Genomic DNA, 17,654 nt, shown 5'->3' on the forward strand with positions numbered 1-17,654 from the left:
GCTCCAGAGCTGGGAACTTGGACGGCTGATGCTCACATTGCCATTGTGCACAATGCGCTCCAGAAAATGGCGGAGTGTCACTTACTCTTAAAGATGGCTTCTTACAGCTCTCTGAGAGTCTATTTTTGCTTACAACCAAATATTAATACCAATCTGAATACATCGGTGACCCATCAAAATCAGGCGCATCCAGTGTCACAACAATATTTCAATATCTTTAAAACTACAGGAGTTAATGTTTCACAATGGATAAACATTTACACAATGAACCTCTGAACTAACAACTTTTAAACGTTTCATGCGATATCAACAAACGATATCTCAGATTGTAGCATTGCACTGTTGTCACCGTCCCTGAAAGCTGTGTATTTTATTTATTGGTTTACGAATTCTTTTACATCCTTTTCATTATGCAAACTTTTGTCACAACATCGTACTCTCCACATTCAACAGCAAATGAACACATCACCAGTACCTCTTATATTGTTATACTTGTCTCTTTATTCAATGACCCGTTTACTATTTTACCAGTAACTATACTATGTTGACTGCAAGTGCTATTAAAAACTGTGCTAATTTAAGAGTGGTCAATCGCCAATCGCATGTGTTAACCGACATCGCAGTTTAAAAGAGAACCAAGTGACGCTTCTGTCAAGATGGCATAAATAACTGTTTAAACAATACTTAAGGACTATCGGTTGTCATTTATGGTGAGATCAATTGCGCAGGAATGCTGGCTTATTTGTGAAACACCTGTTACTTATACAATTGTTAATGAGCTGAGCGTAACAAAATGTTTATAACATATCGTTGTTGCAATAAATTGCCAACCGGTGTGGCCGTGCGGCTCTAGGCGCTTCAGTCTGAAATCGCCTGACCGCTATGGTCGCAGGTTCAAATACTGCCTCTGGCATGGATGTGTGTGATATCCTTAGGTTAGTTAGATTTAAAAGTTCTAGGGGACTGATGACCACAGATGTTAAGTCCCATAGTGCTCAGAGCCATTTGAACTATTTTTTGTAATATATTAGTTTAGCCCGGGATGCGGTCAACTTGAATCAGGTCATGCCTGTGGAGATTGTGGTTGATGTGTTTTTGGTGGGGATGGCCTTCAGACAATAGAAGAGTAGATAGTGGTGGAACACTACGAGATTCAACTGTAAATGTTCAAATGTGTGTCAAATCTTATGGGACTTAACTGCTAAGGTCATCAGTCCCTAAGCTTACACACTACTTAACCTAAATTATCCTAAGGACAAACACACACACCCATGCCCGAGGGAGGACTCGAACCTCCGCCGGGACCAGCCGCACAGTGTATGACTGCAGCGCCTCTGACCGCTCGGCTAATCCCGCGCCGCAGATTCAAATGTAGATTCGAGTGAAGAGTTCAAGAGAGCGTTTGGGACATTTAATGTCGACTGCTCGAAGGATGCAGACCTGTCTATGGTAACGTGTGTGATTCAGTCGTGTAGGTGATTGATTGTCGTACGTGAAAGGCCGCTAAAATAGCTTTGGAGAAACTTTAAATTTCGAGAGATCTGAATGTGTTTCAGAGCAGGACTTTTAATTTTTTCCTCTTATATTAAGGAGCTGAGGATAGAGTAGAAGTTACTATTCTTCGTATCACGGATGTTACTTTGTGAGTCATCTCGCTGAGCTCTGAACTATTTTGAACTGGTGAATCTTCTGGGTATCGTAATCACGTCATGGACTTAATTTTCTGGAGCGTTTGGAGATTTAGTTTGGAGATTTTGCTACCGTTCTAGTAATGCTCACAACGTAGCTTTACTGCACTTGAAAAGGGTATTTCCTGTTCGTATTTTTAATGAATGTCGTAGGACCACATCCTGTTTATTTGAGAAGTCCTTTCTAGAATAAACATTATTTAACATAATTATCTGAAATCTTCTTCAATTAAAGGCATTAAAATAGAACCCTTTTCATTAAATTATTCGTTTATCTCTCATTTCACATTCTTGTCTATTTTATTAACGCACAATTAGAGCCAATGCATGGAATATATGATTGCAGGACCACAGCTACAGGTTAATATTCGCAGTGAATTAGCTGCAGGGCATGAAAGCCTTTTAAAACAGAGCCGGGCATAACCACAGTACCTCAAGTGCGAGTAACCGCAGGTAAAGACGTAACTGGTTTTCTCGCACGGGTGGTGTTTTTGAAGAGCAGCTACTCATCAGTAACCATTAGGTACTGTCGCAACTTGGATTACTTAAAAATATTTAATTTGTTATTTGGTAACTATACCTATCAGTATTTTTGCACTGATGTTTCACAATTGTAATATTGACAAGATAATGTGTATCTACATTTGTTTGATGCTTTGAAAATGGCGGAACGCCTAAACACGTGAGGTTTTGTAATATTAATAAAAAGATTTTGGTGGAGACACAAGTGTTATTACAGTGTACCAAAATGATCGCTACATCTGATGAAGTATTTACGCGCTATGTTTCGCAGTATTTGTTGATTTGACGTATAATTCCGAGAACGAGGAGCGGACGAGAAACAGCAGTTGCCCCGGGCGGCCGCAGACACACGACAAGTGGCCGGCAGACGACACCGGCCACAGAGGAAACGGCATGTCGATGGATTACCGTGACTGAAGTTTTACACATGTCTATTTTTATTTCAGACAAAGTCACAGAGTATGATTAAAGTTATACTCAGTTTTGACCATACATTACCCATCCTCGGAACACGAACGTCAACGTATGTTATGAAGCATTTTTTCGCCAAACGTCATCAAAAGTTAAGCAGTAGTGGGAGAGGATGTGGTCCTTCACCTCTATAATGAATGATTCAGTAAGAGTGGACATCAATATGGTGTGTCCACGGGAACAAATCGACGAATTAAGTGAGGCGTCCAAGATGCTTTGGTTTTTTCTTGCTTGAAAGTATATAAAAGTAAGATGTGCGGAGTGGATGGGGAACTGCAGTTAGGACTGAGGAAGGAGACGGATAGTGGTGAAAGTACAGGAAGTAAGCGAAGCTGTCAGGAAGATGAGGGAGGTCTTCTGTCTGGTGAGATTTACTGTTCGTCACAACAATAATGGAACCTTTACGGTATCCTGTGCATTTCACGACAAACTTAACCCACTTTTATATTACGTGACATTCGGATGACTGAGGAGAAGGCTGAATATGAGTATTTGTATGTCTGCATAAGAGTGTGTGAGTAAGATAGAGACTAAGAGAGAGAGACAGAGTGGGAGAGAGGAGGGAGACAGTATGGTTCGGCGTCATATACTATGATTCAGTTGACAACTTTACGCAATCAACAGTACAGACGAATTTTAAGAAAACTGAAAAATAAATTTTCAAAATGTTTAGTCCTCGTATAAGAAATTTATCCCCCACGTGAACCATGGACCACGCCGTCGGCGGGGTGGCTTGCGTGCCTCAGCGATACAGATACCCTCACCGTAGGTGCATCCACAACGGAGGAGTGCCTGTTGAGAGGCCAGACATACCTGTGGTTGCTGAAGAGAGGCAGCAGACTTTTCAGTAGTTGCAGGGGCAACAGTCTGAATGACTGGCTAAGCTAGCCTTCCTATACTGTTACTGCGAACAGCTGAAAGCAAGGGGAAAATATGGCAGTAATTTTTCCCGACGGCAGGCAGCTCTACTGAATGCCTAAATGATGATGGCGTTCTATTGGGTAAAATATTACGGAGCTAAAATAGTCCCCCATTCGGATCTCCGGGGGGTGGAGGCTACTCAGAACGATGGCATCATCAGAAGAAAAAAAACTGGTTTTCTACGGATCGGAGCATGTCATACTAGATCCCTTAATCGGGCAGCTAGGTTAGAAAATTTAAAAAGGGAAATGGATAGGTTGAAGCTAGATACAGGGGGAATTAACGATGTTCAATGGCAGGAGGAACACGGCTTCTGGTCATGTGAATATAGGTTTATAAATACAAAATCAAATACAATTAATGCTGTATTGGGTTTAAAAATGACTAACAAACTAGGAATGCGGGCAAGCATAGATAACGCATATCGTAGCCAAGACAGACATGAAGCCAACACCTACCACAGTAGAACAAGTTTATATGCAAACTAGCTCCGCAGGTGAAGAAATTCAAGAAACGTATGATCAGATACAAGAAAGTACTCAGATAGCTAAGGGAGACGAAATTTAGTTGTAATGGGTGGGCCTAGCATTCGATCGTAGGAAAAGGAAGAGCAGAATAAATAGTACGTGAATATGAACTGGGGAAAAGGAATGAAAGAGGATGTTGCCTAGTAGAATTCAGCACACAGCGTAATTTAATAATTGCTAACACTAGGTCTTATGACCTTTAATGAAGATTTTACACATGGAAGAGTCCTGCAGACACTGGAAGGTTTCAGATTGCTTATATATTGGTAAGACATGGATTTCGGTAAGGGTTTTAAACTGCAAAACATTTCTGGAGACACATGTGGTCTCGAAGCACAATTGTTTGATTATGTATTGCAGATTAACACTAAATAAATTGCAAAAAGGCATAAAATTAAGGAGATGGGACCCAGATAAGACGAAAGAACCAGAGGTTGTTGAGAGTTTGAGAGGGAGCATGAGGTAACGGTTGAATAGAACACCGGAAAGGAATACAGTAGAAGACGAATGGATAGCTTTGAGAGACGAAATAGTGAAGACAGCAGAGGATCGAATAGTTTTTATCTATTCCATCCTCTGCTGCCTAGTAGAAACTCTTGGATAACACAGTAGATATTGAATTTAACTAATGAAAGGAGAAAATATAAAAATGCAGCAAATGAAACAAGCGAAAGGGAATACACACGTATAAAATATGAAACTGAAAAGAAGAGGAAAATGGTTCAGCAGGAGTGGCTAAAGGGCAATTGTAGGGATTTAGAAGCATGTTTCACTAATGGAAAGGTAGATACCACCTACAGGATAATTAAAGAGGTCTTTGGAGTAAAGATTTGTACCTGCATGATTATAAAGAGTTCCGACTGGAAACCAGTCCGAAGTAAATAAGATGACCTAGAAGGCAGTATTATGGAAATGGAAGAGGACGTAGATAATGACAAGAAGGGAGATATGATACTGTGAGAAGAATCTGGCAGAGGCACTAAAAATGACCTAATTCGAAACAAGGCTACGAGTAGACGACATTCTGTCAGAGCTGTTGATAGCCTTGGGAGAGCCAGCCATGACAAAACTCTACCATCTGGTGTGCAGGGTGTATGAGACAGGCGAAATAACCACAGACTTCGGAACAACGGAATAATTAAAATTCCGAGAAAGCAGGTGCTGACAGGTGTGAATATTACAGAATTATCAGTTTAATAGCTCAGGATTGCAAAATTCTAAGACGAATTCCCTGTGGAAGAATGGAAAAACTGGTAGAAGCTGACCCAGGGAAGATCAGTTAATCTTCCAGAGAAATTTTGCAACACGGGGGCTATGATGTCCATACGACTTATCTTATAAGATAGGCTAACGAAAGACAAACGTACGTTTATAGCACTCGTGTGCTTATAGAAAGCTTTTGAAAATGTCAACTGGAACACTCCATTTGAAATTCTGAAGGTAGCAAGAGTAAAATACAGGAAGTGAAACGCTGCTTACACCTTGTACAGAAACAAAGGGTTAGTTATCAGTGTTGAGGAGCATGAAAGGGAAGCAGTGGTTGAGAATGTAGTGAGACAGGGTTGTAGGCTATCATCGATGTTATTCAGTCTGTACGCTGAGAAAAAAATAGGAGTTTGAATTAAATTTCAGGGAGAAGAAATAAAAGAAATATATGTTTGCCGATGAAGTTGTAATTCTGTCAGAGGCAGCTTGGGACTTAGAAGAGCAATTGAACGGAATGGACAGAGTCTTTAAAGGAAGATACGAGACGAACATCAGAAAAGTAAATCAAGATGTAACGAAATGTAATCGAATTGAATCAGGTGACGCTGAAGGAGATTAGGAAACGAGACAAAGTAGTAAAAGAGTTCTGTTATTTGGGCAGCAAAATAAGATATAACCAAAGTAGAGAATATATAAAATGTAGACTGGAAATTGCAATAAAAGTGTTCTCGAAGAAGGGAAAATTGCCAACATCGAATATGGATTTATGCCGTGGGAAGTCTTTTCTGAAAGTATTTGTATGGAGTATACACATGTATGCAAGTGAAACATGGACGATAAACAGTTTAGACAAAGAGAGAATTGAAGCTTTTCAAATGTGGTGCTACAGAAGAATGCTGAAGATTAGATGGGTATATCACGTAACTAATGGGGTGGTACTGAACAGGCAAGAAACTTGTGGCACAACTTGATTAGAAGAAGGGATCGTTTGATAATACACATTCTGAGACACCAAGGGATCACAAATTTGGTATAGAAGTGAATTGTGGGGTCTATAAGTCTTAGAAGGAGATCAAGAGAGGAATACAGTAAACAGGTTCAGAAGGATGTAGGTTACCATAGTTATTCGAAGATGAAGACGCTAGCACAGGAGAGAGTTGCACGGAGAGCTGCATCAAACCAGTCTTCGGGCCGAAGACCACAACAACAAGAAGAAAGCTATATGTCCATTTTGAAATTGCGTAGCTGATAGGGGGTAGATTACAACATCTAGCAATTTCTCGCTATCTACATCTACACTGTCATTTTGAAGCCTACATTTAGTTACGTGCATCCATGTTTCAACATTTGTACATCCCCACCAATATTACTGTCATACGGTTAAATATGAGAGCATGAGAAGTACATTAGGACACAGACACAGAAGGTATTACCATTAGTGGAAACGTCGTAACCAATAACCACCCAGCCAGGACAACAAAGAAAGATTCCTCCGTGTGTGTGTGTGTATGTTTGTGTGCTTTTCTTGTCTTCTAAAGTTTTAGGCGCTGCAGCAGGAAATCTTAATGAGGGTGACAGTGTCCAGGCGTTTAGGCGGCTATTTCACATTTCCTCCATTGTAATCCACACATATTAAAAAAGTGAATGTGTGTGTGTGTGTGTGTGTGTGTGTGTGTGTGTGTGTGTGTGTGTGTGTGTGTGTGCATGCTGCACGTTTCCTCCTAAACCACTGGACCGATATCAACCAAACTTCGTACATATGCCTTATTGTCAGGCGACACTCGCACTGGGCTCAGAACCACCTACCTGCCGAAGGGGCGGGAGGTGGAAGAGAAGAAACGGCGTAGCTTCCAAGCTACTTCCAACAAACTCCTAATAATTTCAAATCTTTGCGAAGCTTTTTCTCGCTGACGACCGCTTAAAATGATGAAAGAAGAAAATTTTACGCCTTACTACTTTCTAGAAGTTCATGTAGTAAAAGTATCGTATGAGGCATGACGTTATAGTTTGTTACTTCTCTACTAACTAACTGTACTCGCGACACATTTTACACAAAGTGTGCATATATACCACTGAACGTATGCGCGAAATTATATGATCATACGATACATAGTCCAGGACATATGTCATAATCAGTGGAACGAGTGAAAAACTGTCGCATCATGCATTGCGCTTAAATTAGTTGCTTCTTTTCTACTATGTTCGCAGCAAATGACCCTAAATAAACCTAAAAAGTTATATCGTTGTACTACTCTTAGTTAAGGAGATGTGACGTCATTAGCACGAAGCAGAAAGTCAGATGCGGTACGGGCGTGGACGCACAGCGCTAAATAAATACCTGGGCAATGCCAGGTTTCTCCACTAATAACATTCAGGGTGGAGAAAAATTGTGTAACGAAACTTTAATCCTGGTTAGCTGATGCTCGTAGGAGCCCAAATTACTAATGCTGTGTAGGTCGAAAACGCATCATTTTTAAACTACGGAAATTTGCGCCACGCGCTCCGATTGGCTGCGATATTGCCCTGTTGCTCTAGACAACGCATGATCGCGAATGCTTTGCCTGCCGGAGATCGCGGTGTATCCAAGGTGGCCCGCACGCTCGGTGGTAGCGCGCCAGCTCTCCACTCTGGGGCCCTAGGGGCGAATCCGCCGGTGTCCCGACACATCCATTGTAGCTTCATGATAAGACGTAACGGGAACAAATCCGTCGGCAGTTGTTAGTCCTTGTGCAGAAAGTCTTTTGCAAATTGTGTCGGCCATGAAAACGGCCTTTTTTGTAGCTACGTCATTGTTTACTCAAAGCAGGTGAACGAACGGGCGACCCTCGGACGCTACACAAGCTTGGTAACGTCGAACGATGTTTTGTCGAACTCCTTCAAATTTTCGTGGCACTTTCCTAATGTGATTGGCGGCATGCTGAATGAGATCCATTAATTCCTCATCGTTTTTAGGCGGGTCGCGTCCGGGTGGGTGAACTAGAACCTTGAAGAATGCCCAGAGGAAAAGGTTCGGTGGCATGAGGTCTGCTGATCGCAGGGGCCAAGACCTACTAGCACCTCTGCCGTCGAAGAGTTCATTTAAATATCTGCGCACAGCACGACTCTCATGTACGAGCGCCCCATCATGCTGCAACCACATGCGTAGCCGTACGTCCAAGGCAACATATTCCAGCAGGCCAGGTAGAGTTTCTTGCAAAAAGCGAAGGTAATTTGACCAGTTAAGTCGAGGATGTAGACGGGCCGGCCGAATCAGATGGTCACCCACAATGCTTGCCCGAATGTTGAGCGAATATCGTACGTGGTGTCCGTGGACGTACGTGAAGTGAGGATTTTCCCTTGCCCAGTAATGCAGTAATGAACGTTTCGAGTGTCGTAAGGGCCATCCCGATAGAAGGTACACCCGTCGGTAACCAATACAATGGCGGGGAAGTCTGGATCTCGTACAACATGTCGCAGAAACCACCGGCAAAACCCTAGCCTGTGTTCATAATCCGCCACAGGATTTGGGTCTTGGACAGGGTGGAAACTAAATTGATGCTGTCCATCCAAACCTCCCACACTAACCGATGAGTGGCTCCGATGTCGAGACCAACCGTTCGAGTACTTGTCAAAGGTGCTTTCTGGAAGCACTCGAGAACAGTCTCTTCAAATGCAGCATCCCGTCGTGCTCAAGGTCTTCCAGCATAACCATGATATCCCGCTAAAGAGCCTGTCTCGCCAACTCGTTTGTGGGTGTGGCTGGCGTCTTGCTGGGTACCTTTCCTCATACAACCTCTGAGCTTCATGCGCATTACCTTCGGCTCGTCTCGTTGTTCTTTAAATAAATACTTTGGCGCCATGCTTACTGTACGACTAAATCGCAGGTGGTGTGTGTGTGCTCCGAAGCGAAGCTAACGTGTGAATGCCTCTGACGTGAGGTGGAGAAACACAGCAAGACGTATTCGACACATTTGCGCATCACGTTGGGGCAGTGACGGGGTGAGAGACGTTCGTATGTGTGAACCTACAACCATAGAGCTGCCCGTCAGACGACGAACGGTAACAGGGCAACCCACGGCCAATCGGAGCGCGTGGCACTAAGTTTCTGTAGTTTAAAAGTGGTGCGTTATCGATCGACTCAACATTAGCAATTTTTGGACAACATGGTTGTGGAGAGAAGCAGCGATTAGTATGATTAATTAATAATTCAAAAACAGTCTTAATCGCATTTCTTATAATTATTATACCGCCAACCGGTTTCAACCCGACGTAGGGGTCATCTTCTGGGCGTTTACACCATTGGTCGACTGCTGGTGGTGTCAGGAAACTGCCGTTATGTAGACAGGAGTGACACCACCAGCAGTCGACTAATGGTGTAAACGCCCAGAAGATGACCCCTACGTCGGGTTGAAACCGGTTGGCGGTATAATAATAATAATAAATGCGATTAAGACTGTTTTTGAATTATTGATTAGTAATTTTGGTTCCTATTCAGGGTTAAAATTTCGTGACAAAATTTTTCTCCACGCTGTATAAATCGTCACCCGAATGAAAACTGGTTACAATAGTGGTGCTCTGTGAAACAGACACACCGAATGGACTCTTACCGAATCTGACGATTGCCGAAAGACCCAAAGCGTATGTACGTGAAATTGCCTGAACCGAAGTACACCCGCAACTGGCCGACGCGTGGCTCGGGGCTGCGGCGGCGTGTTGCTTTCTAACGCAAGCATGCACGCAGTTCCGAACAGAGGAGGTAATCAGCGGGAGTAGCAGAGCAGCCGGCGGGCGGCGCTTGCCGAGGCGGCCACGGCGCGGCGCTGGGAGCCGAGGCGACGCCGGCCGGCGGGGGCGGTGCCGCTGCCACGACGCCAGTCGACGCCCAGCCGCAGCCGACGCCGCCGCCGCAGCAGCAGCAGCAGAAGCCGGCGACGCTCCGACGACGCTCGCCGCCGACCGCCGTCGCCAGTGCTCCGCGTGTGCTGTGGCCCCTCCGCCGAGTGTGATACAACCCGCACGGCGCGCGACCAGCTGCGTCTTCAGAGTCAACGCGTCCTTGTTGGCAGACTGCACATTTTAGCCTGTCGGAAGTGTGTGAACTCCATGCTGAACTCAGTGTGGACAACTCACTGCCAGTTCGCTTCTCTTGTAGACATTACAGTGACTATGATCTAAAAAGACACCGCAACGATACTACATACAGTCGAAGACTCCGTCACATATTACTGCACTTGCGTTTCGTGGACCAGTAACTGTGCTACTACCTTATCAGCCATCTAGTGGTCCCTCCCAACAATACAGTGAGAAGTGCTCATCTCCCACGTAGGGCGCCACGGACGAGTGACTGCCGCGCTAAACGGCTGCGTCTAATTGCCCGGCGGGAGAGTGCTCCGCTTAATTGGCCCTGCGAACCCTGCCGACGGCTGTCGACGGTGAGGACCCTCGTCGGCGGCTGTGGTGTGGGTCGGCGGCGCCTTTGTGCCCTCCTGGAGGCGGCGGCGGCAGCGGCTAATGGAGGCGCCGTGTCCTCCAGCAACAAGTTGACGGCGGCGGTACTCTGCTCTCGGCGACCCGCTGAGTGGTCCAGCTCGCCCTGCAAAGTGGGTTGTCTCCCTGAGACTGATGCTCCCATCTGGAGACTCTTCTGATTGCGGCGGGTACTATTACCGAGCAATAAGACGCTGTACTACGTACTAATTTCATTTCAGTGCTAGTTAACAGTGCTATACCGTCGAAACTGGAACTGACGGTGTGCCTGTTTGGGTTGCCTGTAAGTATTATTTGTGGAGGAAAATCTTTTGTGAGAGTGGTGAGTAGGGAGGAATTATTACACTTTTATTACAACAGCGCTGACCTCGAAGCAGCGCTCGATTCTTGAGCACGTGAAAGGTGAAGGAACTGTCTCCATAAAATCAACTATACGGCATTCTACGTTTAAAGCATGCGCAACGAGTGACTTTGCACCTGTACTTTGGTTCGTCGGTTTTGTAACTCGAAACAAGCAATCTGACAGTGGTAGTCTGTTACGGATTAAGTTCCTGTGGCGACTTTATACAGGTAATCTCTTTCAAGACAGCGACTAAATAAAAAGTAGCACCATACTTGCTGCTTGATGCTGTGTACTTGGCGAGATAGTCTACTTATGCCGGATGAGAAGTTTTAATTTTTTTTTAATTTACTGTGAGAGAATTTATTTTGTTCTATGTAACGGTTTACGGTTTGTGACCGAGTGGAAAGACTGGTAACAGCGCTTATTTGGCAATGGATAGATACGACGCTAGTGCTTTCGAAGGAACACCTGCTTGCTGAATACGAATCTAGTTAAAGACGCTCTGAGGATTGTATGGATCGAAGATTCGCCGAAAATAGTATCGCAAATACATATTTCACAGAAGATCCTTTTTGCTAACGCTGCGATGAACTAGTTTATATGTAGGTGTACAGTATTTGTGTCGCTGAATTACTCTCAATAACGTACCTTAAATAATACAAAGTAGTTTTGACATCTGTTTAGCTGAAACGAGGTGCTAGTTGAGCACAAATCTCCGCGTCTGTTATGGTCATTAAAATGTTTTAAACCTCGTTTTTACGCACATATAAGCATAAGGTAGATAATAAACGTCGCACTTGAAGGTACTGCTAAACTAATAACAGTGGCACTGGTAGATTACGTCAGTGAACAGCTGATAGGCGTACGATAAGCTGTGCCTGAGGGCCGTACACTGTGCTCAATGGAAGAAAGTGTTAGGAAAGCCGGTTATCTGTAGCGCGTGGGCGGCGTCGTAAGGGCTCCGATAGGACGCGGCGCTTGTCATTACTGCTCTAGCCTCGTCACCAGTGGCGTCGTCGCGGCGTGCCTTGTCAGCGGGGTCGTAAGGATCATGAGCGGGCGTTAACCGCCAAGCCAGAGCGGGCAGATTGCGGCAGGAAGGCCATGGAGCAGCGGGCGGCCGAGTCGCGATAAGGCCGGCCGCGGAGCGGGCGTCAGTGTAGCGAGCGTCTGGGCACAGTAGCAGCGCGCGAGCCGCCATGTACGAGAAGTGCGCCAACTACACGGCCGGCGGGCCCGTCTCGCTGGTGGAGGCGGCGCTGCTGGAGACGCTGTGCCGCAACGTGTCGAGCTCGGCGGCGGAGGCTGCGGAGGCGGAGGCGGCCGCGGAGGCGGCGGCCGGAGACTGGGCGGCCAGCTCGGTGCTGCAGCGCGCCGTCGCCGTCGTGGTGCCGCTGCTCTTCGGCCTGATCGTGCTGCTCGGGCTCGTCGGCAACGCCCTCGTCGTGCTCGTCGTAGCCGCCAACCAGCAGATGCGCTCCACCACAAACCTGCTCATCATCAACCTCGCCTCCGCCGACCTGCTCTTCATCGTCTTCTGCGTGCCCTCCACCGCCACAGACTACCTGCTGCCCTTCTGGCCCTTCGGAGACGCCTGGTGCAAGGTCTGTATCGCTTCGCACTGCTGCCACCTTCCTTTTACACGAAGCGGCTCGTCATTGTCAAAATAGCTCACGCTACTGCAGCCGGCTAACGACCTCGACAACCGGCAATATTTCGACCGGCAGTCACCATGTCATTCCGTAATATAATCAACGAAAATATTTCGTCGTTCTCTCCAAATCTTTAACGTCCAATCCTTTCAAATAGGCAGCCTCCTATTCAGACTTCATTTATTCTTCCGGGATGCTATTAATGTTTGACATACAGGATTTCTGGTTTATCTCGACCACCACAAATAGCATTTGACTAGAAACAAAATGAAAAATTAGTAACTTTTGCAAACAGTCTGAGAGATCTGGCTCAAAATAATTTGATAAGGATTAAAAACAGTCTTGCCCGCAATAGAATATTTATTTACAACGGTTACCGATTTTGCTCAGATTGTGATCGCCTTCAGGCCATTTATACAGTGATTATAGGCGGTGGCGGTGAACGGAACAGGTGTTTTGACTGCCCGAACGTCAACTGCAGTTGACGTTCGCGGAGTCGTAACAGCTGCTCCGTTCACCGCCGCCGCCTATCTTGATATAAATGGTGTGAAGATGGGCACATTCTGACCGAATCCTGTAACCGACGTAAATCAATTTCTTATTACGGTCAAAACTGATTTTAATCCATTTTATAATGAGAAATACATCAAGCAACTGTTGTTTATCTGCCATGGAGATATTATCCTACTACCATGGAGATATTATCCTCCATGACTGCCTTGATTGTAAATTTGCTAATTAGCATCCCGTATTTTTTATTCTGTTGCCCACTTCCTTTCCGCCGGCCGGGATGGCCGAGCGGTTCTAGGCGCTACAGTCTGGAACCGCGGGACCGCTACGGTCGCGGGTTCGAATCCTGCCTCGGGCATGGGTGTGTGTGATGTCCTTAGGTTAGTTAGGTTTAAGTAGTTCTAAGTTCTAGGGCACTGATGACATCAGAAGCTAAGTCCCATAGTGCTCAGAGTTATTCGAACCATTTTTTATTCTTTTGCACACTTCCTTTCCTCATTACCTGCTCAAAAACACATCACACTATACCATTTACGAAAACGTGACGTTATTATAAACGTAACACAATACTGACTTTAGCCCTCCACTATTAGCACACAATGCGCGTAGCCGGGATAACGTACATCGTACACTTGCCGGACTTGGCAGTAAACAAATGGAAACACAAGGAAACTGAACACAGTTTAAGGTTTAAGTGAGTACAATGTACACAGACTCTTCAGTAAAAGACGGTGATAATCGATGTGCATTTTCCTTGTGTTGTTGACTGTCATTTCTAGCAAGTGGATGGGTTGCGTTAGCCCGCGCACTTGCCCTGAGTGTCAGTAGGAGAGAGAGCCAAAGTCGATGTTGTGTTACGTTTTCAATAACGCCACGTTCACTGAATGATACACTGCCCACGTTTCTGAACAGGTCTTGAGAAAAGTAAGTGGATTACATAGTAAAGAATGCAATGTGTTATTTAACTAAGTTAAAAAAGGCAGTCATGCTGATCAATGCCCCTCTGATAACTAAAAAAAAAAAAATGCTTCATACATTTTCATTTTGCTTCTGGAAAAATGTTATTTGGGATGTTCAACACCAATGAGCAACCTCGTACAATACCATCAAGTGTTAGACGATATTTGAAATACTGAGGCATCAGCATTTTTTTATGAACTCGCTTTTATAGTGAGTAAAATCAGATGTTAATGTGACCATGCTCCTGGCTATGTCGCTAGTTACGTCTGTCACCAGAACAACAAGACATAATTCTTTTTCAGCTTCAGTAGGAGAGAAATGGACATTCGATGACATACAGAAATACTTACTCAAGTGAGTGACAAAAGTATCATGAATGAATAAAGAGTAGTAAAGTAAACGCTTCTTCGCACACCTCTGCCGAACGAATGTGAAAAATATACCGAAACAATTCTTTCTGTATTAGTGGAAAAACTAATGCACAGTAACATGGATTACAGGAATAAGAAAAGAACGGGAGAGAAACAACATCAAAGAATAGGAAAAAACAAAAAAGACTGAATAAAATACTTATTTAGAAGGATTTCAAGGCAAAGAAAATGCAAAATAGAAGCCACATGGACAGGAAGAAAGAAAAGAGAACGTTGTGAGAACATGAAGGAGCACTGGGAAAATAGGAAACTACAAACAAGCAAGAAGAAGTTGTCGCTTCATCCTAGTTGGTCAATACGATGATAAAAAACAAACCCATTACCACAAACACGAAACTAAACGGATTATGTTACGTCGCTGTTCGAACAAGACTGAGGTATCACATTTGTAGAGCGCAAATGAATCTAAAAATCTGTTCGTATGATGACTTAAACGCTTAGTGGTCGGTGTTACGCCAACCAGTAAACAAAATACCGTGTATATCACAATAAAAACACATCGTAAACAACTGACGCCTACGTAGAAGCAAAGATTACTAACTTTAAAAATGGCTCTGAGCACTATGGGACTCAACTGCTGAGGTCATTAGTCCCCTAGAACTTAGAACTAGTTAAACCTAACTAACCTAAGGACATCACAAACATCCATGCCCGAGGCAGGATTCGAACATGCGACCGTAGCGGTCTTGCGGTTCCAGACTGCAGCGCCTTTAACCGCACGGCCACTTCGGCCGGCTTACTAACTTTAAATGTTGTCGGTAGTAAAATATAAATTAACAACGGCTCTGACCAACAGTTGTTTGACCAGGAAGAGTGATTTATTCCAAGCACGGCTTAAGTAAAAACCTCTATCTTTCTTTTGTTCTTCAAGTCATACTGCTCTCTTGATAGCCGGCCGCGGTGGCCATGCGGTTCTAGGCGCTGTAGTCCGGAACCGCGCGACTGCTACGGTCGCAGGTTCGAATCCTGCCTCGGGCATGGATGTGTGTGATGTCCTTAGGTTAGTTAGGTTTAAGTAGTTCTAAGTTCTAGGGGACTGATGACCTCAGATGTTAAGTCCCATAGTGCTCAGAGCCATTTGAACCATTTTGCTCTCTTGATAGTGAGGCAATAATGGCACAGAGTCTCTCTTCTTGCTCATTCGCTGTTAATATTTCGCTGTCGTTAACGCTTAGCGCCAGTCATCTTTGGTTGTGTAATGGCTCGAGCTGTTTACGATGGCTGTATTATCATCCTACATGCGTAGTAATTTCGTTCCGTGTTGGAGTTGGCCCCACCGCTAAGAGCTTACGTTTTCTCGTACATCCATCTCTCGTTTCATTTTCCCTTGAAACCTGCAGAGTGTTCAGCTGTGGAAACATCGATAGTTGGCGAGGGCAATACCCGGATGCAGTGCCGTAAGTTATTTGAACATTCTATACGACGGGAGAGACTCCAGTTTCACACTGCTCGTCATTGCTTTCCTCTGCTGTGATTCGGCGACGCTCTTACATAAAGTGAGGACGTCTAGGCAAAAATATTTCTAGCAAAGCTGACACCAGCAATATTCTACAATGTTGACGCTATCCGGCAACCACACGACAGTTACGTCACAATAATAAAATTGAAGGCCACTTTCGTTTCTACGTAATTATAGAAGCTATGCAGGGATGGCAATAAATATGTTCTGAATATTCTGATTTGAGTTAAACAAAATTTATTCATTTCTCTTTCTTCACCCATACATGGTGTGGTGAAGTGAGACGTTTATCAGAGGGATTCCCTTATTTGACCTAACAGATTTTTTTTTCATGTCGCTTTCTGTCTTCAGTAGTGAAGTTGATATTTCAATACAGTACATCATCTGCAACTATATTGTTGGTTCTTGTGGCTTCCATGCTCTCAATACTCTATGAAATGTATTCGGAACACTCCCTATACCACTGAAATTTGAGAACATGAAAACCATACCACTGAATTTTGACAACACGAAAATCATAACCACGTTAAAGAAAGTAGCAGATGAAAGACTGTGGTGAAATATCACCTGTATCGCAGAAGACAGATAGCAAAGCGGAATACATTTTCTGCCAATTAATGTGTAGAAAACGCAAGGGTGATGGTGTAACATTACCGAAACATGTGTGGCAGAAAATTTAGAAACTGTGATTTTTTTTTGGAACAATCTTCAAATAACATTTATTCTTGATAGAAACACAAAGGCCCACAATTTTAACGTCATTGACCTAAAATGCTATAGAGGAACCTAGAAATACAATATGTATTAGTTATGGTAGCAAATTATAATCCAGATTACCGCATTCCGTTGTTTAGACAATCTTGAGCAGTGTATAGATTTCCTACGAGATTGAAAGTAAGAAAGATGGAAATTTAGTGAATTGGAACCGATGTAGCACCTAATTACGTCTTCCTAATGCTGGGATAAAACCACTTAACATTCAGCGTTGTCTGTAGAAGCACCTTCACTTAGCGATATATTGACGATAATTCTTGCTGAAGTGTGCTCTATTTTGACTAAAATACTTCCTCGTCAAATGACATCATCAGTGACATTGTGGACCAGGAGCTAATGCCCCACTGAGAAACTATGCGCCAATGCCACCGACAACAGATAAGCAGTCACAAAGATGCGTTACGATATGAAAGTAAGCCTCCTCTCTGTACAGACGAATTGCCACGTAAATTTTTCTACATGCTAGGGACGTCAACGCTCGCACAAACTCGCCACCGAAATTCCCTCGCGTTGCTCAGTCTGTCTGGACATCATCCCTGATATTATGCCAGGGGATCCAGCTGTTTCCAGTAGAATTCAAACTCCAGAATCTTGTACGATAGCCCAGTTTTATGACTGTGCTTTTCAATCATACCAAGTGCTCATGACTTTATGCTTGTGGAAAGGAAACTTGTTGTCTTGGAAGACAAGGGCAATTATGAGACCTTGCTAGATAAGACGACGA

At 44.2% G+C, this 17,654-nt stretch overlaps 1 protein-coding gene across 1 annotated transcript in view; it reads left to right on the forward strand.

The window, feature by feature from the left end:
• The first annotated feature begins 11,521 nt into the window (after positions 1-11,521).
• LOC126235104 (allatostatin-A receptor-like) overlaps positions 11,522-17,654 on the forward strand; it is a 186,349-nt gene continuing 180,216 nt past the window's right edge. Inside the window, exon 1 of the mRNA XM_049943838.1 lies at positions 11,522-12,748. Within this exon, the coding sequence (XP_049799795.1) occupies positions 12,344-12,748 (405 nt within the window). The 5' untranslated portion in view covers positions 11,522-12,343. The remainder of the gene's footprint in view (positions 12,749-17,654) is intronic.

Source organism: Schistocerca nitens, chromosome 2, assembly GCF_023898315.1.
Source record: "Schistocerca nitens isolate TAMUIC-IGC-003100 chromosome 2, iqSchNite1.1, whole genome shotgun sequence".
Classification (NCBI taxonomy): domain Eukaryota; kingdom Metazoa; phylum Arthropoda; class Insecta; order Orthoptera; family Acrididae; genus Schistocerca; species Schistocerca nitens.